At 47.0% G+C, this 22,780-nt stretch overlaps 1 protein-coding gene across 1 annotated transcript; it reads right to left on the bottom strand.

Annotated features, from left to right (window-relative positions):
* Positions 1-5,252: 5,252 nt before the first annotated feature.
* Positions 5,253-22,462, bottom strand: LOC135887313 (killer cell lectin-like receptor subfamily F member 1). The gene is made up of 6 exons (XM_065415074.1): positions 22,378-22,462; positions 15,991-16,095; positions 15,277-15,450; positions 12,553-12,707; positions 11,966-12,078; positions 5,253-5,383 (listed from the first exon to the last, which is right to left on the bottom strand). Exons 1-6 carry the CDS (start codon positions 22,460-22,462, stop codon positions 5,260-5,262), a joined length of 756 nt encoding a protein of 251 aa, XP_065271146.1. The 3' UTR covers positions 5,253-5,259.
* Positions 22,463-22,780: the final 318 nt, after the last annotated feature.

Here is a 22,780-nt window from a genome sequence, read left to right as displayed (position 1 = left end):
AATTGTTGTGCTGTCTGCACTTTTTCTTTCAGTTCTGTTCTTGACCTTCTCTAGTGTGGCTTCTGGTCTTTACAGTCCATGGAAGTCTCTAGTGACACCACCTTGGCCAGGACTTGTTCTCCATCTTCGTCTCCTTTGACCTCTGGGTGGCTTTTGACATCACTGACCAGTCCCTACTGCTTCATGTTTTATCTTCCTTGGTTCTGGCCTGTCATGGTTCTCCTCCAACCTCTCTGATCACTCGTTGTGTCTCATTTGGTGGGTCTTCCTTTCCCCATTTCTGTGGGTATCCCTCAAGTCTTTGTCCTTGGCTCCCTTCTCTTCTCCTGTATACTTAGGTGCTCCTATCCACAAACATCAAATTCCGTCTCTTCCCTCCATATATTTTCTTATCTCAGCTTTTCTACCATCTCTTGATGGCTGTTCACTCATTTTTAAACTCAACAGGGCCAAAACTGAACTCCGTTCTCCCCCTTTCGCCACACCAATCAGGCTCATAACCTGGGTATCATCTGTGACTCCGCCCTCTCACTGGACTTGCCCATGCAGACAACTTCTAAACCTTGCCACTTGTGTCATACTCCTCTCTAAACTCTGACCTTTCCTCTCTGTCCACATGGCCAAAACTCATCCAAGCCCTCATCATTTCACGTACTGGCTACTGCAGCCTCCCCTTGCCTGGCTTTGACTGTAGTAGCCTTCTTCATCTCAAGTCTATTCAGAAGGCTGTTACTATGATGATCATTGTTCATTGCTTTGACCACAACAGTCCCTGCTGAGTTTCTACACTGGGTTCTCCTTCACCTCATCAGCAAACAGAAGTGTAGGCAATAAACCTTGGTGCTATTCATAATAATTTATTTTAATGTAATATTAAGCTAGTCCCTTTATTTCAAAAGTGAGGAAAAGTATTGTTAAATACATAGCACTTTGGAGAACAGCTTTTTAATATATTTATATAATTTTTATTAAATGAAATATTCAGGTTAATGAAGGGCATTTTTAGGAAATGTTTCTGCTTTCTCCTCAAAGTGGAAGGCACAAGAAGAATTATGCTGCTTTTATCCATCTTAATTTAAATGAAACCAGCACAGAAACAGTTTCCTTCCCTTGTCAAATCTTTTTTTTAAACTTTCCCTTTTTTTAGTAGTTTACATTTAACACTGTACTGTATTTGCAGTGTTGGGGGGGGGCTTGGTCTCTGTTCCTGCCTGATTGTGTACTTTGGGTTCCCAATGAGATCTGTGTGGTTGACCAGTCCGTTTGTAACTCTGGGGCTCATAACTCTGAAGCTCCATGTACTGTCGCCACTTTAGTAAGATGTTTTAAGTATTATATGACCTTGCCTTATTTATGTGATCACTAGTTACTTATTGAAAGAAGCCATTTCAGTATCAAGTACTGTTGTTAATTGGGTAATTAATTATCTGGCAGTGCTTAAGCAACTTTCCTACCTAACTCACAAGCCAAGAGCCATCTCCCCAAGAATTGTTAAGAAGAGTCGATGCTGGTTTTGAAAACCAGTTTAAGCTAAAGACTTTTTATAAGAATCCTGTGGGGTTTTTTTTGTTTTTTGTTTTTTTAATAAAGACTTACTTCTTAAATCCAAACACCTTTACTTTTTATGTAGCTGAAGCAGAATTTAAACTCCTATCAAGCCCTAATAAAACTAAAGGCCTATCCCAGAAAATGGACTACATACAAGAGTTAAAACACTAGACTCCAAACCTGTTCTGAGCGTTCCCTGCACAAGATCAAAGACCTTAGCACCCTATTGCATATGCAAACAGAGTTGGCCCCAGTAGCCGGTCATGAAGGTCTTAAGCAGGGGTGGCGCCGGGGGGAGGAGGGCAGACTTGCAGGGGCTATAGCCACCCCAAAGCTTGCTTTAGCCACCAAATAGCAGCTACCACTCTGCCTGCAGAACTGGGCTGCTGGAGAGCAGACACTGCTGGCCTGCCTGGGCAGGGGTGCCCCAGAGCAGCCTCCACTGACACTAGGAAAGGAGAAGAATGTAAATCTCTCCCCATTAAGCAAACATTCTCTGCTGCTGTCTCAACTCATCTCAGCCAGTTCACCTGTCTCTTTCACGTAAGCAAACAGCATCAGGAAGACAAAACAAAGAAGCCACCCTACAGCCTTCCACTACAGCACTACTTTAGACACCTCCCCTCACTAAGATTCTTGCATGACAGGTGAGTTTGCCAAAGCACTGCCGAGGAACTAGATTTTGTATTTTTTTTTCCCCTTGGGATTATTTTAATGGGATATTGCACTGCTATTCAACACTAAAATGGCTGAGGTTGTGCTCCTGGAGAGGAGACCTACACTAACCTTGCTAAAGGGAGAGAAATAGCAGATTTAATTTGAATATTAGGCAAAAAATATTAAACTTGTCTCAAGGCAGCTCTTTGAGTGGCTTCTTTTAAGTAACTGAATGTAAGTGCTTTCTTTAGCTTCCTAAGTCTTTAAGCTCATTTACCTTTGCACATTTACAAAGTTTACATAGATTATAAATTTAAATTTTACTGTTTGTTTATGATAAACCAAACTAGCCTTCAGTTGAGCAAAAGAAGTTATCTACAAACTTAGAGCAGAGATTGTCACTGAAGCACCAATGGGATGTGTCTTTGTTTGGTTTTTGTTTAATAAAACAATGTTATTTCTGATTACTTTTGTTTGTTTTTAATCATGGTGTCCCCTAAGGCAAGACAGAGAACCCCGTGTGATTAACATAGTGTGGAGTCAGCCCTGAATTGTCATTGAGACACCATTAAGATTTGGCCCCTACCACGTCTCAAGTCCCTGGACTAAATGTTAGTAATTTTAGGGATAAAGACATTTGGTGTTCAACAAGCCCCCTTCTAACCCATTCAGGCTTCAGGAAGGCCCTTCATGACTTTAGCTGCACCCTACCCAGATGATCTAGTAACCTAGTGTGACATTGACCTCTGCCAGCCTTCCCAGCCAGCGTCTCTGGTTGTCCAGAGCTCATCTTCTATAACACGTTCCTAGCTCTGATCAGTAGGCTGGATTTTATAGACCACTAGCTATGATTATTCTTTTACGCTTCTTCCTTTTCTCTACCTCTAACCCAACTAAACAAATGCTACTGTCCCTCTAATAAAGCACTACCTGTTCTTCATCAGATTCATTTGCTCACCCTTCGTCTGGCTGTGTCTTTAGATTGTAAGCCCTTCTGGACAGGGATCATTTCCTTTCTGTTTATGCCAGTGGTGTAGCTAGACTAGGAAAAATGGGGTGGGCCCAGCTTTCAGGTGGGTGGGCAATGATGTGGGCTGCCTCCCCCCCCCCCATGGGGCTTATGGTTTTGTGGGGCCTGGTCCAGGCCCAATGGTGCAGTCCCCACACACACTCCTGCTGGGAAAATGGTGTCTGGGGGCTGGCCCTATCCTCCCACCTGGCACTCTCCCCAGGGCAGGATTGGGGGCTTGCCCCACTCAGCCCATGGGGGAGCTGGCTCTAGGCACGGGAACGTGCCCCACTCTGCCTGCCCACCTGGGAGCATTTGGGGGGGCCTGGATGGTAAGTGGGTGGGCCATGGCCCACTCGGGCCCACCCGTGGCTACGCCCCTGGTTTATGCAGTGCTACCACACCAGGGCTTCACTTCTCACTCAAGCCTTTGGGCTCCTGTTAGTAACCATTTTATACTATGCTGGCATCCAATCTGCCTTACGTTTTCATTATCTAGTATGTGTTTTTCCTTGTCAAAAGTTCTGTCGTTTTGAGGAACTTGGCCACAAACTTTTAAAGGTTTATTTAGCCTTGTGATTTACCTGGGGTTTAACACTGGCCCTGGAAGAACGGTATGAGGAGACTTTCTCAGATGGTACATCCCCAGCAGTACAGCACACGGCCATTTTGGTTCATCCTCATCTGCCTTATTTGAGGAGCAGGGTTTAATCACTGATCCAGTCCTGCTCTAGTTGCTGATTCATTCTTTCTATTCAGCACTACTCCATGGTTTCTTCTTTTTTTAGATCCTGGGCAGGCTAGAGCTCAAACGCTCTAGGAAGGAAGGGTTTTTTAGTTGCTAACATCCCTTGAGTTATAGCCACAACCCAATATTCTGTGTAACTACAAATGCATATTTTTGAAGACTCTGATGTAGGAATATAGGCCCAAGTTGGGTCTGAGTGAAGTATGGTTATTGAGTTTGGATATTAGCACTAGCAATAGACCCAAAGCATGTGACTAAAAAGAACGAACCCAGGCGAAAGGATTGCTTGTGTTAAACTTGGAGTGGCCCTTCAGCATACCAGCGTTATCTTATTTAAGATTTGGGAAATAAAGAACCACTAGTTAATGGCGCACGGGGTGCAGTAAATAATTGGCTAGAAATGCTTAGCCCAATCCTTAGGAAAAAATATAGCAAAGTAAGGTAAGGGGGAAAACCTAGAAGAAAGCAGAGTACAGCCCTAAAGTCCATCAGCTAAGGTCCAATAACCAGTAATGACATCACTTGTTTGTTATAGTGTATTAAACAAACAAGGTTTTCTAGGGGTACTTCAGCAGAGCTCTTCCTTACCCCCTATGGAGTCAGGCAGGGGAGCTGGAACAATTTGTATGGGAGCCTTTGAACCAAGCAGTAAACTCTGTATATAATGAAAACCAATTCAAGCCGGGGCTGCGAGCAGCACCCCTAGTTCTAGCACCTATGGTGTCAGGCCATGATGGGAAGATACAGTAGGTTCAGGCCCAGGAGGTAAGTATTTTGGCCAGTGCTTAAACAGCAATGGTGCTAGGGCCTAGAATATGGGTGTATATGCTTAGATTTGTACTGAGGTAACCCACACCAATGGTCTTTGGGACTAATAAAGGCGAGTGTGCATGGAAAGTGAATCAGGGTAACCTTAAACTTATTGGGGAAATTATTTCCAACACTGGACTCAAAGAAATGCAACAGTAAGTGCTAAATGCTCTGGCAGTCTCCATCTCCATTATGCAAACTTTCCACAACTGTGCACACCCACCTATATGTGGTGAGAGACTTTTCAGGGAGTCAACCCCAGCTCCTGTAGGGCCGGAGAAATAGAAGTGGAGCTAACATATAAGGCCCCAGTCCTCAAAGTTATTGAGGCTCCTAACTTCCATTGAGTGCACCATTTTTCTTTTGAACTTTTTTATTCCAGCTTTGAAAAGAAAAAAAAACAACAATCCCTTAAACTATTGAACCAGTGATAGATTACAACTAAGCCTGCTTCATTTCCACATACGGGGGGCATTAATGCCTTTGATTACACCAGGAGAGCTTCCTTCTCACAAATCCATTTAACAACAGCATTGCAGGTTTCAGAATGAATCTGCTTCCCTTTTATCACTCCACAGCTGTTCCTTTCACCAGGGCCAACTACTGGGAACCTGCAGACCAAAGGAGAAACTCATAATTTGTGCATTTGAATGTACTAAACAAATCGATAACAGCTCTTTCACTTCAAGAACACACATTGTGATACCTGTCTCTTTCTTCCTTCCCCTCTATTTTTCCTATGGTGTCCTAGGGGATATGTGATGAGCAGGCATGTCTCGGCAGAAAACACTTGTCTACATTACCAAAACAGTTACTCCGGCTGACCTGGTTGTGGGTGTAAGTCATGTGTTAAAGCTACAGCAATCAGCTCTCTTAATACAAATGCTCAGAGGATGCAGATGTCTTTTTAAAGACCTTGTATTTCTGCAACCAGAAAGGACCTTCAGCCCAGAGTCAGGCCTAAAGTGATGGTGGCTAAGCCAAGTTTCTAACTTCATCTGTCCTCTTATCCTAGCTGTTAGTTCAAAAAAAAAAAAAAACAACAACAAAAAAGCCATTCACCATCTCTCCAGGGGGAATTCTGCACCACTGGGTACGCACAGAATTCATATCGCCCGCAGACCTTTTCCCCCACAGAGTAATATATTGTGACAGGAAGTTGCTGCAATCACACCTTTCATCCAGCAGGGGCTGCTGTGGCACCAGAAGAGAGGGCAGCAGCTCAGGGCTGGAGTACCCAGCTGTGGAGAGGGAGGGGCAGAGGCTGCCTTCCTCGTGGTGCCTTTCATGTGGGGCCAGGTGAGGAGGCACAGGGTATGGAGGGGAGAGGGGTGGACAGCCTGGGGCTGCTGGGAAGTCACACAGACTGGGGTTCAGAAGGGCTAGTGGGGGAACAGACTGGGTGCAGGGGCACAGGAGCTAGTGGGGTGACAACATTGAGCTGGGGCTGAATGGGAGTAGGGGTGGAGGGCCACATGGGGACGGATGAATGGGCGGGCAGGGACACAGACAGGGGCAGATGTGCTTGACTGAATGGGAGAGGCTAGGGGTCACCCAGGGTCTGCATGGGGGAGGCTCCCCAACTCTCTAACAATCCCTCTCCTCCCCTCCCAAAAAATTGTTTCATACTTCTCCACCCCACAACCCTCCAGGTTCACTCCAGGCTCCTTCCCTCTCCCTCAGCGCCTCTGTTACCCCCTGACTCCCCAAGCCTTTGCACTACTTCTGAGGGGTGTGGAAAATACATTTATATATTGTAGTTTAAATTAATTATTACTCAAAGTTCTGTATAAATATGCTTAGTAAGGAATTAATTTGTCAAAAAACATTTCCTGAATCTCTTTTGTTGTCTGTATTGTTACAGACATACTTGCTGACAGGTATTTTGAAATAAATTACCAAAATAATTGAAATGGCCATGCTTATATTGTGTTATTTTGACAAAATGTGCAGAATTTTAAAATATTGTGTACAGAATTTTTTTATTTTTTGGCACAGAATTCCCCAGGAGTAATAATAGCAACAAATGTGTAATAATTCCCAGACATAAATGACCAGGTTAAGCTGGAGTGAAGGTTGAGTACACACATCAGTAATTTAGAGTGAAATATATTAGAGGGATTTGCAATTATCCCCCAAATCAGTGTTATAAACCCAGGAAATCCACAATTAAGGTTATATTTAAAAGACCTGTTCAGGCATGGAAATACAGAGTTGGCAAATGAAACAACCTTAACACTGCCCTGTAGTGACACCATGCAAGAACCAGACAATGAAGGTATTTTAGTATTTGTAGTCCTAGCTTAGATTAATAGATCTTAAGTCTCAAAAGGAGCATTAGGATCATCTAGTCTGCATTTTGGTGTCCAGAAAGACCCATTATGATCATGAAGGCCACACAATAGCACCCAGAGATTCCAGCATCAAGCTCAGATGGTGGCTGAGCCAGCTGGAATTGAAGTTTAAAGACACATTTGATTTTTGCCATCTCCCTTTCCCCCCCTTCAGCTTTAAGTTACATTGGGGTCAGCGACTGCCTCCCTGAGTGCTACCCCACCCTTTCCACTGTGCCTGAGCAGAGGTTGAGCAAGGGAGGCGGTGGGGGGGCGGAAATCCTGAACATTTCAAGCTTTGATCAGATGGCACTTTGACACAGAGACGCTGTGTCATAACTATAAAGGGAAGGGTGACAGCTCTCCTGTGTACAGTGCTATGGAATCCCTCCTAGCCAGAGACTCCAAATCCTTTTACCTGTAAAGGGTTAAGAAGCTCGGGTAACCTGGCTGACACCTGACCCCAAGGACCAATAAGGGGACAAGATACTTTCAAATCTTGGGGGGGGGAAAGGCTTTTGTGTGTGTCCTTTGTTTAAGGGGTTGTTCCCTCTTGGGACTGAGAGGGACCAGACATCAATCCAGGTTCTCCCCATCTTTCTAAACAAGTCTCTCTTATTTCAAAATTGTAAGTAAAAGCCAGGCAAGGCGTCTTAGATTTACTTTGTTTTCTCAACTTGTAAATGTACCTTTTACTAGAGTGCTTATCTTTGTTTGCTACACTTTGAACCTAAGACAGAGGGGAGTCCTCTAAGCTCTTTAAGTTTGATTACCCTGTAAAGTTATTTTCCATACTGATTTTACAAAAATAATTTTTACCTTTTTCTTTAATTAAAAGCCTTCTTTTTAAGAACCTGATTGATTTCTCCTTGTTTTAAGATCCAAAAGGGGTTTGGATCTGTATTCACCAGGAGTTGGTGAAAGGAAGGAGGGGGGGAAGGGTCAATTTCTCCTTGTTTAAGATCCAAGGAGTTTGGATCTGTATTCACCAGGGAATTGGTGAAAGGTTTCTCAAGGCTTCCCCGGGAGGGAATTCTTGAGATGGTGGCAGCGGACCAGAGCTAAGCTGGTAGATAAGCTTAGAAGTTTTCATGCAGGCCCCTACATTTGTACCCTAAAGTTCAAAGTGGGGATACAGCCTTGACATGGTGGCAGCGGTGGGATCGTTTTAAACCCAAAAGCCAGTAAGAGATTTTTTTTTCCTTCTAGCTGCTTGGAGAGCAGAGCTGAAGGTAAATGCATATCTTATCTCTCCTTGCCTGAAGGCAGAGGTGTTAAGTTTTTTCAACAAGGTCCTTTGTTAAGAGAAGTGTTCAAATAAGCAAACAAACTTTGAACTGGTAAAGATAATTTACAAGCTGAATTGTGTTTTTTTTCTTTTTTACATCCTCGGAAGTAGCTAGTTAGAAAGTCTCTGTTAACTCAGCAGCACTCAGCAGGAGCCTGAGCTAAGTACATCCCAGTTTCAGTCAACTGCAAAGGGGTGTGACCCAGCACAAGAAAACCAGGAAAATGACTAAGAGGGGGCCCACAAGAGAGAGATGGAGCTGAGAGACAGAGAAGAGAAAGCCAAAGAGGAGGCCCACAAGAGAAAAATGGAGCTGAAAAAAGCCAAACAGGAGGCCCATGAAAGAGAAGAAAAAGCCAAACAGGAGGCCCATAAAAGAAAGATGGAGCTGAAAAAAAAAGAGATGGAACTGGAAGCAGCAAGGACTAGGCAGGGTGCATCAGACCATCCTAACAACTCCTCTCCAGGTACCACTTCCCATCCCAGGAAATTCCCCACCTACAAGGCAGGCGATGATACTGAGGCCTTCTTAGAAAATTTTGAAAGGGCCTGCCTTGGATACAACATCCCTCCAACCCAGTACATGGTAGAGCTGAGGCCGCAGCTCAGTGGACCCTTAGCAGAGGTGGCGGCTGAAATGCCTAAGGAACACATGAACAGTTATGAACTTTTTAAAATAGGCCAAAACAGAGTAACGTACCTGGGGCACCAGGTGGGTCAAGGAACTATAAATCCCCTACAGGCCAAAGTGGATGCTATCCAAAAGTGGCCGGTTCCAAAGTCAAAGAAACAGGTCCAATCCTTCTTAGGCTTGGCCGGATATTATAGGCGATTTGTACCACACTACAGCCAAATCGCCGCCCCGCTAACAGACCTAACCAGAAAGAAACAGCCAAATGCAGTTCAGTGAACTAATAAGTGTCAAAAGGCCTTTAACCAGCTTAAGGCAACACTCATGTCTGACCCTGTGCTAAGGGCCCCAAACTTTAACAAACCGTTCCTAGTAACCACAAATGCGTCCGAGCAAGGCGTGGGAGCAGTTTTAATGCAGGAAGGACCGGATCAAGAATTCCATCCTGTCGTGTTTCTCAGCAAGAAACTGTCTGAGAGGGAAAGCCACTGGTCAATCAGCGAAAAGGAATGCTACGCCATTGTGTACGCGCTGGAAAAGCTACGCCCATATGTTTGGGGACGGCGGTTCCAACTACAAACAGACCATGCTGCGCTACAGTGGCTTCATACCGCCAAGGGAAATAACAAAAAACTTCTTCGGTGGAGTTTAGCTCTCCAAAATTTTAATTTTGAAATACAACACATTTCGGAAGCTTCTAACAAAGTGGCTGATGCACTCTCCCGGGAAAGTTTCCCAGAGTTAACTGGTTAACAATTGTTCTTAAAATAAAACATATTGTTAGTTTTTATATAATCAGTAGTATGTCTAAAGGTACATGTGTTTTATTAACTCTGTTTGCTCCTAGAGCTCCAGGAAGAAATCACAGCCAGTGTGGAACCGGACGTCCAACACTATCTGTGATTTGGGGGGCGTGTCATAACTATAAAGGGAAGGGTGACAGCTCTCCTGTGTACAGTGCTATGGAATCCCTCCTAGCCAGAGACTCCAAATCCTTTTACCTGTAAAGGGTTAAGAAGCTCGGGTAACCTGGCTAACACCTGACCCCAAGGACCAATAAGGGGACAAGATACTTTCAAATCTTGGGGGGGGAAAAGGCTTTTGTGTGTGTCCTTTGTTTAAGGGGTTGTTCCCTCTTGGGACTGAGAGGGACCAGACATCAATCCAGGTTCTCCCCATCTTTCTAAACAAGTCTCTCTTATTTCAAAATTGTAAGTAAAAGCCAGGCAAGGCGTCTTAGATTTACTTTGTTTTCTCAACTTGTAAATGTACCTTTTACTAGAGTGCTTATCTTTGTTTGCTACACTTTGAACCTAAGACAGAGGGGAGTCCTCTAAGCTCTTTAAGTTTGATTACCCTGTAAAGTTATTTTCCATACTGATTTTACAAAAATAATTTTTACCTTTTTCTTTAATTAAAAGCCTTCTTTTTAAGAACCTGATTGATTTCTCCTTGTTTTAAGATCCAAAAGGGGTTTGGATCTGTATTCACCAGGAGTTGGTGAAAGGAAGGAGGGGGGAAGGGTCAATTTCTCCTTGTTTAAGATCCAAGGAGTTTGGATCTGTATTCACCAGGAAATTGGTGAAAGGTTTCTCAAGGCTTCCCCGGGAGGGAATTCTTGAGATGGTGGCAGCGGACCAGAGCTAAGCTGGTAGATAAGCTTAGAAGTTTTCATGCAGGCCCCTACATTTGTACCCTAAAGTTCAAAGTGGGGATACAGCCTTGACACGCTGTGTGCTGGGAGCAGAAGGTAAACTCAAATGCAGGCCCCTTCATGTTCTGAATGCATGATCTAGTCACATTAATGGGTGTGTTCTCTTAAAATCCGGAAATAGGAGAACATTTGTGTACTTCGTGGAAACAGGCCATCGAATGATGCGGGGGAGTTTTGAATTATGCAGCTGAGAGGAGTCTAGGGTTTGTTTGCCATCACGGGGTGAGGAAAGGCGTGGGCGGTTCTTGCCCACTTGGAGATGTGTTACAGGCAAAAGCGTAGTAAATACATGGACGTATAAGGGAGCTTTGCAGAGACTGGTTACCACAATCAGCACCGCCATGAAGCGTGGGCATATGGGCTGGTCCACAAGCAGACTGAGTAACTCCGAGTCCAATGGCAAGATCAGATCCAGAGAATCTAGGTCACCAGTTATGTGAGCTAACAGCTGAGTTGCAGACACAGAGATGCGTCTGACGAAAGCTTGTGCTCCAATACATCTGTTAGTCTATAAGGTGCCACAGGACTCTGTCGCTTTTTACAGACACAGAGATGTGACATTTTGTGAGGGTACTGGATACGCATGCCCAGAGAATCTGGCCTGTCCAACTTGCAACCAAAGAAAGCTCTGGTCAGCTTCTGTTTCGTAACTGGCTGGATGGCAGGTAACAAGGTGAAGTTAGTCAGTCGTAGCAAGTGTTGTTCCCCTTTCCTACAGTGAGTGCAAGACGTATCCGCCTCACTCTCTGAGTACCCCCGTGATAGCTGCAGAAGAAAGATCTTAGATGCATAGTTAGCCAAGTAATAGGTGAAACCCGCAACTAAGTCATATACCTTTATGGTGAGAGCTCTGTGGGGGAGGGACCCTCTTTGTTATAGGTGTGTGTACAATGCCTAGCACAGTGGGTCACCAGTCCCTCAGTCAGTGGAGCTATGGGCAATTCACACCAGCTGGGGATCTGGCGGAATTGACTACAGGTACAACTGATTCATAGCAACTGGGGGTCTGGCCCCATTGACTCCAGTGGAGCTCCGGCAGATTTGCACCAACTCAAATAGGGCAAAATACATAGTAATACCTTAGAGAAAATTACCTTCCTACTGACCTGTGTCATGACCTTCAATTCCTCTTAGTGACAGAGGAGGTAGTGTATCACTTTTTGTCCCTGTCAAATAAGAAAATTAAACTATTTTCCCCTAAGCTAATAGAAAATAGCAAATGCTCACAGTGTTTGATTTAGAAGGGAGTTGTCCAGCCAGGTCCACTTCCACTCTGGGGATGTCATGGTGAGTCCCAGCCAAACTGGATTTGTGTCCTGTGTAACACTGGATATGAAATCCTGTAAAGTAGAAGGGAATGGGTGAACATGCCATAAGTTGCTAGAATTCCCTGCATACTCCCTTTGGACACATGCTCTTGATCTTCAGGGGCTATCAGGAGAAACAGTCAGCACTTCTTCCCCTTGAACCTGAGCCAAAGCTACTTCCTTCGAAAGACAGGTCAATTCTGGAGGCAGAGGCGCTCACTGGGAACTGGCCATTGGTGTTGGGCTTAGATGCCCGGGAGAAAGGATTGCCCGGCATGCTGTTTGACCATCTCTGTTCCAGGACTGGTGTTTATGTGTGAATATAGCAAGTAGTCCCAGACTCCATGTCGTTGACTTCTCCTGCACTGGAAATCACCCAACAAGGCCCTGGCATGCTGCTTCTGCTTGGCAGAGGAGCAGCAGCGCTGTTAGAATTAGGGGCAATGATATTATAACTAGTGACCCATTACCCCAGCTGAAGTTGATGTAAATTTCCTTTTACTTTACCATCTCCTTTTGATCCTGGAACACCAGGAGGCGAGAACTCTTTGCTGAGCAATCATCATGGCTCTTGTGCCAAATTCGACTCTCTTTAGATGCCCAGTAACATTTTCCCTCATGCATGAGCCATTCCGTGGGGCAGAGTCTGCACCTGGAGCCCTCTGGAGTGGGGAATGAAGACAGAGATGTCTGGATAGAATCTTCATTTTCAACATTCAATGAATCATAGAATAGAATATCAGGGTTGGAAGGGACCTCAGGAGGTCATCTAGTCCAACCCCCTGCTCAAAGCAGGACCAATCCAATTCCATCGAGGCCATTTCTCTCTAGTTTTTTTTAAGGTCAGGCCCAGTATTCACATGGCAGGACGCACTGCAGCCCAGGGTGGAGGTGCATTGGTAAAGGTGTCCGCCAGCCCCCTGGTACTGGATAATGGCAGTTCATGGGTGGAACGGTGTGGGGATCTGGTGCTTTTATCTGAACATGGAAATCATTCGATTAAATCCAAGTTATGGACTGTCGGTGAATGAAATCTCCCCCGTCCACCCAAAGATCATGCAGAATCGGAAACTAGATCTGTCCAGCAAAAAGGTTGCCATTCCCGTTGGCATTCTTCTGGTGCATCTTAAAGGTAGGTGGTGGGGAAGCATGCTGGAGAGTGATGATCTGCTGGTGTGCAGGAAACACGCTGACAATTGAGGGTTGTGTGGAGATACATATACATTTATTCATGCATGTCCCTGGATAGCTGCACCCATAAAATCAGGAGAAAAGGCAGCACTGGCCTAGTTTGGACCTCTGTCCAAGCAGAGGTCTTGGGAACTGGGCAAGGTTGGTTCTAATCCCAGCTTTGACACTGATCCATTGCTTAACCTTGGGCAAGTCACATCGTCGGTGTGTGCCTCAGTTTCCCCTGCAGTGAAAATGGGATAATGACCTCTAGGGGTTGGGAAGCTGAATCTACTGAGACTGTAAAGCACTTTGTGATGCTCCAATGGAAGGGGATCTAAATGCTAAACATTAATGAAGATCACATTTTTTGCCTGCTCATGATGATATTTCCAATCAGTAACTTACACTTATTTCTTAAACAATTCTTTCCTGGCACAGCAAAGCCACATTTCTCACTGAGGGCTCTCTACAGACCCTCTCATCTCACATCTTTCGGATGAGTTGCGGGAAGGCTGTTCTTTGGAAATAAAGAAAATCTAGTTCATGGAGTTCAACTCTTAGAAAAATAACTTGTTTCTGGGCTCTCAGCTGCTGCCATTCCAAACGCAGCAGTACGGCTTGGGGCACTGAAAATTAGCACCTCTGTGTTTTGATCTCATCAGCTCTTCCAGTCTTTCAGATGGTGAAATCAAAACGAGGTTATTAAATGTCATTGCCTCTTTTGAACAGTGATGTTGCTTTACCGGTTTGGGTAGCTGCATCTTTCCCTTCCCTTAATTCCCCCCTGAACTTTTAGTTGGACATTTCTGTTCCTTAGCTATTGTGTACAGTGTTGCTGTGTGCTGCTAAAGAGCCAGAAGGTTTCGCCCCAGAGATGGCTGCATATTGTTGCCAGATGTTTTATGCCAGATAGCTAAGCCATAGGGCGATCTCTTTCCCCTGCAGGGCACTGGTGTGTATAAAATGGGATACAGGAAAGGGGTTAGGGGATCTCTTAACCCTTGGGGTGCGGCTAGGGTGACCAGATGCCAAAGATGAAATATCGGGACGCCGGGGGGCGGAGCAAAAAAAAAAAAAAAAAAAAAAAGCCCCCGCCCCCACCCACCCCCCTCTGCAGCCGCTGACTGGGCCCCCGGCTCTGCAATCAGAGATGCAGCGCTCGGCTGCTCCTCTGCCCTAAAAACCAGCCTCCCTCCCGGCACGGGCTGGTCCTGCCTCCGCACACAAAGGCTGGTGCAGGAGGCAAAGTCCCGGGGGGTGAGGCCGGGAAGGCCGCAGGAGCAGGGGGCAGTGAGAACCCACCCAGGGCCGGGAGAGCCCCGCAAAGGAGGCACAGACCCCCCCTTCCCCAGCCTGTAGCTGCCATAAGCGCCAGTGAACAAACCGGAGCGCTCCCCCCCTGGTGTGTGTGGGACTGCCGAGCCGCTTCCTTCTTCCAACACCGCCTGCGCTCCACTCACGGGCGGGAGGTTTCGGGTTACAGCGCCCGCACCCCGGACCCCCCACAGCCGCCGCGCCAAGAGAGAGGCGCGGACTCGGCGCAACTGCCCGACCCTCCTCCCTCCATCCCCCCGCCACACATCCCTCCTCCGCTGGCCTCCTGGCGCAGCTGCTGCACCACACCACCCTCTTAATCTTCATGGCGGCCGCGCCACACACGCTGGTGTCCGGCCTCCCTCCAGCGCTTGCGCCGCCGCCACACAGCTGATCAGCGCACAAGCGGCGTGCGTGGGGAAGAGGCGGGGCCAGGGCGGGGATTTGGGGAGCTATCCAATGGGGGAAGGAGGGGGCGGAGTCGGGGGGGGCGCGAGTCGGAGCGGAGGGCAAAAATTGCTTCTTTGTCCAGTGTCCCGACCAAACATCGGTCGGGACGTGGGACAAACAAGTAAATATCAGGACAGTCCCAATAAAATCGGGACGTCTGGTCACCCTAGATGCAAGATTCATAAGCAACATTCTATTGAAGTTACCTGTTCTGTGCACCCTGAATTACAAATTCACCACTAGATGTCACTGCAATGCAGGAAGCTGCACTGGTACCGAATGAACTGAGGTTACCTGGTGAGCTGCTGTAGGGAGGTTCACACAGAAATTGTTTCAAGTGAGACAGGAAATCCTCCAGGCCAGTGTCGCACTTAGTTCCATTGGTGGGTCTGTGACTGGCCCCATCGCGATGCAGGGTATTCACTGCTGCTCTGGTCCGTTCTTCACAAGGGACTTGTAACTGGAAAACTTCAAAACAGCACCAGCGTCAATGACAAGAGGGGTTGGAGAAAACTGAGTGTTTAATGGGGTTGTCACCTTTGAGGAACAAAAACCTGGGACATCTGGGATGATCCTGAGCCTGTATAACTAGACAGCTGGCAGTGTGTACTGAGCACCTGGACAGATTTAAAGGGATGATCCTGGGAAAACCTGGTCAGGTGTTACAAACCCTAGTGTTAAACCCACTAAATACTGTATCTGTTGAATCTAGGGTAGGGTTAGAGAGCTGGAGTGAGACACAGAACAAACGAGACTCTTTTTCATCACACATTGTAAGGTGCAGTCCCCTTTTCCCTACACGTTTAACAGCGACATGATCTAAGCAGGTCCCAGGACTCTCATGGACATCAGAGCTGGATACACCTGATGATGAGGATGTGCCTGGAGTTTTAATCACAGACACACTGGAAGCAGAAGTGGAAGCTTGATGGTGTTGTGGAGGAAGAAGAATTCATGGCGCACTGTTACATACCTGTGCAAAGGGATATGCGTCCTGGAACTACTCACCCCGCAGCCCCAGTGCTATCACAGCTGCCAGCAGGACAATATTCCCAGCCCATCCGACCCCTAAAGCAATGCGAATCCAGTGGGGACACTGACGGGAATCTGCAACTGTCAATATTTGAAGCATAGTCAACATCCAGGGGAAGGGATAACAGTGAGACATGAGACTTTAGCAAAGCTTTTGATACGGTCTCCCACAGTATTCTTGCCGCCAAGTCAAAGAAGTATGGGCTGGATGAATGGACTGTAAGGTGGATAGAAAGCTGGCTAGATTGTCGGGCTCAATGGGTAGTGATCAATGGCTCCATGTCTAGTTGGCAGCCGGTTTCAAGCGGAGTGCCCCAAGGGTCGGTCCTGGGGCCGGTTTTGTTCAATATCTTCATTAATGATCTGGAGGATGGTGTGGACTGCATTCTCAGCAAGTTTGCAGATGACACTAAACTGGGAGGTGTGGTAGATACACTGGAGGGTAGGGATCAGATACAGAGGGACCTAGACAAATTAGAGGATTGGGCCAAAAGAAATCTGATGAGGTTCAACAAGGACAAGTGCAGAGTCCTGCACTTAGGATGGAAGAATCCCATGCACTGCTACAGACTAGGGACCAAATGGCTAGGTAGCAGTTCTGCAGAAAAGGACCTAGGGGTCACAGTGGACGAGAAGCTGGATATGAGTCAACAGTGTGCTCTTGTTGCCAAGAAGGCTAACAGCATTTTGGGCTGTATAAGTAGGGGCATTACCAGCAGATTGAGGAACGTGATCGTTCCTCTTTATTCGACACTGGTGAGGCCTCATCTGGAGTACTGTGTCCAGTTTTGGGCCCCACACTACAAGAAGGATGTGGAAAAATTGGAAAGAGTCCAGCGGTGGGCAACAAAAATGATTAGCAAAAAGAACAAGAGTACTTGTGGCACTTTAGAGACTAACAAATTTATTAGAGCATAAGCTTTCGTGGGCTACAACCCACCTATATGCATCCGAAGAAGTGGGTTGTAGCCCACGAAAGCTTATGCTCTAATACATTTGTTAGTCTCTAAGGTGCCACAAGTACTCCTGTTCTTTTTGCGGATACAGACTAACACGGCTACTACTCTGAAAAATGATTAGGGGTCTCGAGCACATGACTTATGAGGAGAGGCTGAGGGAACTGGGATTGTTTAGTCTCCAGAAGAGAAGAATGAGGGGGGATTTGATAGCTGCTTTCAACTACCTGAAGGGGTGTTCCAAAGAAGATGGAGCTCGGCTGTTCTCAGTGGTGGCAGATGACAGAACAAGGAGCAATGGTCTCAAGTTGCAGTGGGGGAGGTTTAGGTTGGATATTAGGAAACACTATTTCACTAGGAGGGTGGTGAAGCACTGGAATGCGTTACCTAAGGAGGTGGTGGAATCTCCTTCCTTGGAGGTTTTTAAGGCCCGGCTTGACAAAGCCCTGGCTGGGATGATTTAGTTGGGAATTGGTCCTGCTTTGAGCAGGGGGTTGGACTAGATGACCTCCTGAGGTCCCTTCCAACCCTGATATTCTATGATTCTATGGGTAGAGGTCTACACTTACCCGGTAGTTCGGCGGCGAGCGATCGAACTTCTGGGTTCGACTTATCGCGTCTTGTCTGGACGCGATAAGTCGAACCCGGAAGTGCTCGCCGTCGACTGCGGTACTCCAGCTAGACGAGAGGAGTACCGCGGAGTCGACGGGGGAGCCTGCCTGCCGCGTCTGGACCGAGGTAAGTTCGAACTAAGGTACTTCGAACTTCAGCTACGTTATTCACGTAGCTGAAGTTGCGTACCTTAGTTCGAATTGGGGGTTTAGTGTAGACCTGCCCTATGACTCTGCTGTGAAGCCTATGCGGTATCCAGGTAATATCAGGAGCAGCCGTTTCAGCTGTATGGGGATAACCAGAATAATGTACAGGGAAGCTGACGCACACACTAATGATACCTAAAAGAGAGACAGGAAGGTGAGGTAACATCATTTAATGGACCAACTTCTGTTGGTGAGAGACAAGCTTTTGAGATACCCTGAGCTCTTCTTCAGAGCTTGTCCCTTGCATCAAGAGAAGTTGGTCCAATAAGAGGTATCACCTCACCCACTTTGTCACTCCAATATCCTGGGACCAGCACGGCTATCCACCACTGCAAACAATAATATCACCTACTGTCAGCCAGGTAACAAATTAACAGTCACTCTGACTCACTGACAGTGTTACATAAAGGGGGTGGTGATGGGTATTTGCCCATGTGGCTACACAGCGAATCTGTGCTTCAGCCATCCCAGTTGTGATATGTGGAAAACTGTGTTAAAATTACAAGCTATCCCTTTAAATCCTCAGGGGTTTTCCTGGTCCTGCTTGCAGGCTAGTGGGCGCTGTAGGGAAATGTGCCATTACAGTCAATCTGCACAGAGCCAGGCTTGAGCAAGGTGGAGTGAGCTGTGCTGGTGTGTCTTAGGGAGCAGCCTGCTTTGTCTCTCTCTGTTTTTGGTTCTTGTGCATTCTCATTCTGAATTCTATGAAATAAAGTCATATTACATTGCAACCTTCCAGCAAGAGTAGTTATGTTTTTATCTAAGTGCTTTTTGTGTATGCTGTGAACAACTTGTATAGAAAGCCACTCTGGCTTATGTAGAATTGGCAATTCCAAATTTTCAAGGCTGTCTTCCATAGAAACAGTACCAGAGGTTTACTTTTCACTTTGAACTAGAGATGGTAGGAATTTTTGTTAAAATCATCTATTTTTTTTTTTTTACAAATTTTAAATGAAAAGTTGGCAAAATTTGTTGCTTCGAAAATTTTTTTTTGATGAAAGGGAAAATGTTTATTTTTTCCCTTCACCCTTTCCGCCTCCACCCCCTTCCTTCCCTCCATCCTTTTTTCTTCCCATTTTCAGTGGCAAAATGGGAAAAGGAAAGAAAAAGAAAAAGAGGGGGAAATACTACCAAAAAAGTTTAAAAAATTCAATTAATTATTTTGATGAAAATTTTTTAAAATTAGAAAAATAATTCACCTTCAAACCAGCAAACAAAAACTTCACAGAATTTTGTAAAAAATGTGTAGCATTTTCAACCAGCTCTACTTTAAATGAAGCTTGTTTAGTCTTGGGCCTTCCAGCAACGCTTATAATTGCCCTGGAAGAAGTCACAGTGCTCCCAGCATTAAATCATCTGACTTTGAGTAACTTCTGGATTAGTAGATTTCAAGGCCAGGAGAGACACCACTGCGATCTGATCTCCTGTTTAACCCAGGCCAGAGACCTGCCCAAAACGTATTCCTTTTGAACTTCATCTTAAAATTGGAGCCCATAATTCATAAAAGTTGGACGTGTTGGTTTGAATGTTTATTGACATCCAAGTTATTAGTTAATTACTAATGTTACAGTAAGAGCCAGCCAATATCAGGAGCCCATTCGGATTCTTATAGTTCACCCATCAGTAGGCTATTTGAACATCATTGCGCTACACACCACACAAACACAATACGAGAGCATGTGATCTGAATAGACAGGGGTCGGCAACCTTTCAGAAGTGGTGTGCCGAGTCTTCATTTATTCACTCTAATTTAAGGTTTCACGTGCCAGTAATACATTTTAACGTTTTTAGAAGGTCTCTTTCTCTAAGTCTATAATATATAACTAAACTATTGTTGTATGTAAAGTAAATAAGGTTTTTAAAATGTTTAAGAAGCTTCATTTAAAATTAAATTAAAATACAGAGCCCCCCGGACCGGTGGCCAGGACCAGGGCAGTGTGAGTGCCGCTGAAAATCAGCTCGCGTGCTGCCTTCAGCACCTGTGCCATAGGTTGCCTAAGTCTGGGCAAAGAAAGGATTATAATCCTTATGCAAGGATCCCCTTCATTTTCAGTATTTACTCATTTTTCTCTGAAAGTTTCCCAAGTTTTGAAAAGCCAGGATTCAGGTTGTACCGATTTTCCACCCAAATTTGGCTTTTTTCGGACCCAAGAATTTTTTGCAGAAGAAGTAGAACTGAAACTTAAATTGAAGGACGTGGGAGGATGTGTGTGTGGGGGGGAGAGAAGACTGCACACATTAAGTGCTGAGCACTCTGCCAGACTCTGGCCCTTCGGTGCAGTCCCATCTACTTCTCCTGCGCAGGTTCTGTCTGACAGGGGAAGCAGCGGGTCTCTCTGCATTGGAGAGTGAGATGGGCAGGGAGCCTTGTCCTGGCAGCCAAGCCCAGTCGCCAGGGCCGGCTCTAACTTTTTTGCCGCCCCAGGCAAAAAAGAAGAGCGCCGCCCTGCTGTACCCCCCCGCCGCGAGCGCCGCCAAAATCCCTGCCCCCCCAGCACCACGCCACCCGAAGCCCCGCCCCCAGCGCCGCACCGCCCTAAGCCCCGCCCCCTTCCAAGCGCTGCGCCGTCCGAAGCCCCCGCCCCCCCTCCGAGCGCCGCGCCGTCCAAAGCCCCGCCCCCCCTCCGAGCACCACACCGCCCGAAGCCCCCGCACCCCCTCCGAGCCCCACACCGCCCGAAGCCCCCGCCCCCCCTCCGAGCGCCGCGCCGTCCGAAGCCCCGCCCCCTGAGCACCACACCGCCCGAAGCCCCCGCCCCCCCTCCGAGCGCCGCGCCGTCCGAAGCCCCCGCCCCCCGAGCACCACACCGCCCGAAGCCCCCGCCCCCCCTCCGAGCACCACGCCGCCCCAAAGCCCCGCCCCCCTACGAGCCCCACGCCGCCGAATCCAAAATAAAATAAAATAAAATAAAATAAAAAATCGAGCGCCGCCCTGCCCCAAGGTGCCGCCCCAAGCACGTGCTTGGTCGGCTGGTGCCTGGAGCCGGCCCTGCCAGTCGCACAAAACCTCTCCTGGCTCTGCACAGAGCCCCCTCCTGCCCTCACCCTTCAGCACGGCCCCAGGGAGCGGATGGGGCTGTGCTGAAGGGCCCGGATCAGAAGGAGGCTCTGTCTGGCAGGAGGGCCAGTACTCAGTGTGCAGCCTTCTATTCCCCTCCCCACCCCAGCCCTTCACATTGGCCCTGTCCGCTTCCCCTGAGCTGTGGGGGAACAAGATGAGCAGGATCTCGATAGCGGAGACTACCTGACAGCTACATCATGAGTATCCCCCTTTCCCTGCCCCCCAAGAGACCAAACCCCCCTCTGAGCCACCCACTGCCTTTTGTTTTCAGTTTTTACCGATTTGAACCCATTTAAAAATTTTTAGAATAAACACTGATAAATTCCCGGGAAATATTTTTTTTAAATAAGGGCCTTTGTTTTCATCCCCATGCTGCTGCAGGGGAAACTGAGGCGCAGAGATACAGTGATTGGCCCCAAGTTGCCCAGGGAGCCAGTGGCACAGCTGGGAATTGACCCCAGCAGCAGGTGAATGTCTTAGCCACAAGAACCGTTTTCTCACTAAAGAATAAAACTATTATGGATTTTACAGAACAAACTATATGGAATTCTGCATGGAGAAAAAACAACCCCTTTTTGTCTGCCTTTGAATTGAAAATACAGCTTGTCAATTTGCTCCAAACTTTTCAATGAAAATTCTCCCCTAGCCTCAGAACGACACACATATTTCAGGGAGACAAGGGGGATGAGATAATATCCTTTATCAGACCACTTGATGATTCCCTGTTCTGTCCATTCTCTCTGGGACACCTGGTGTTGGCCACTGTCGGAGACAGGATACTGGGCTGGATGGACCTTTGGTCTGACCCAGTATGGCCGTTCTTATGTTCTTATTGGCTCAACTTCATTTGGTGGAAGAGACAAGCTTTCGAGCTACACAGACTTGAAGGAAAGCTCCGTGTGGCTGGAAAGTTTGTCTCTTCCACCAACCGAAGTTGGTCCAATAAAAGACATTACTCACCCACCTTGTCTATCTCATATCCTGGTACCAACACAGCTACAACAACACGCATACCTACAATTCGGGCTAAACCGAGATTTCCCAACCTCTACGAAAGTTACAAGGGGAGGTGAAGTTCACTCAGAATCAGGCTTGTGCTGAAAACTGCCTTCTTCTTAATGCCTCTATGGAGACACTGCTGGAACTCCACTGGTTTCAACATCAGCTTGTGAGAAATGTTAGTTATCATTTGAGGTTTAGGCCCTGAACGGTGCTATGCAGCGTAGTGAACCCTACACCAAGGAGTCAAGTCCTAGCTGTGACATTGGAAATACAGTATTAAGGGCCAGATTCTGCCACTCTTACTCCCAGGGAGTCATCCACTCCCCCCTGAGACACTTTCACTCATCTCTTCTGAAATGCAGCATGCAAAGGCCCAGGCTGGGACTGTCAGAGCCGTCCAGTGGAGTTGGGCGCCCAACTCTCCTAGTAAATTTTAGCTCCCTTGGGTCTCTGTGAAGCCCCAGCCGCACCCTGTAATTGCCGTGTTGTGAAAGTAGATGCCCCGGGAGGATGCTCAGTCACTTACTTTGGGGCCCAGCTCCCGGGGGGCGGCCTGATTGTCTCTCCTTCGGCCGGAGGTTTAATACCGTGTAGCCCTCTTCGTCCTCCATTGGCCAAGTGCGTCCCTGGTTTGATTTCCCAGCAGGTGCTCAGAGAGGGGAAAGGAGCACCCCCCCATTAACTCGCCATCAGACTTGGTCTGTGCAGCTCAGGGCTTCCCTGAGCACTGACCGTTCTTCAAGGGAAACCACACAGGAAATGCAGGTACCAAGCGCATGTGTGGTCTTAGCTACATCTCTCTCTCCACCCTCCCCTGGACTATGCTGGAGACCTGCACTGGTTGGACAGAACGACTTTGAATACAAGCGGGTCAGGGCCCTGCGGCTAGCCGTGCTGAACTGGGTTTCAAACTGATGCAAGTTCGCCCT

Source organism: Emys orbicularis, chromosome 13, assembly GCF_028017835.1.
Source record: "Emys orbicularis isolate rEmyOrb1 chromosome 13, rEmyOrb1.hap1, whole genome shotgun sequence".
Taxonomy (NCBI): Eukaryota; Metazoa; Chordata; order Testudines; family Emydidae; genus Emys; species Emys orbicularis.
Note: the sequence above shows the minus strand (reverse complement) of the source record. Positions and strands in the feature narration are given on the sequence as shown.

Excerpts from the sequence above, each read along its gene's own strand:
- LOC135887313 (XM_065415074.1), bottom strand. The coding sequence starts at position 22,462 with ATGGAGGACGAAGAGGGCTACACGGTATTAAACCTCCGGCCGAAGGAG. Across the intron at positions 12,708-15,276 it reads TCCCTACAGCAGCTCACCAG|AGGGCTCCAGGTGCAGACTC; the intron begins GTAACCTCAGTT and ends TCCCCACTCCAG. Across the intron at positions 5,384-11,965 it reads TCCCTTCTAAATCAAACACT|GTTCCCAGTAGTTGGCCCTG; the intron begins GTGAGCATTTGC and ends TTTGGTCTGCAG.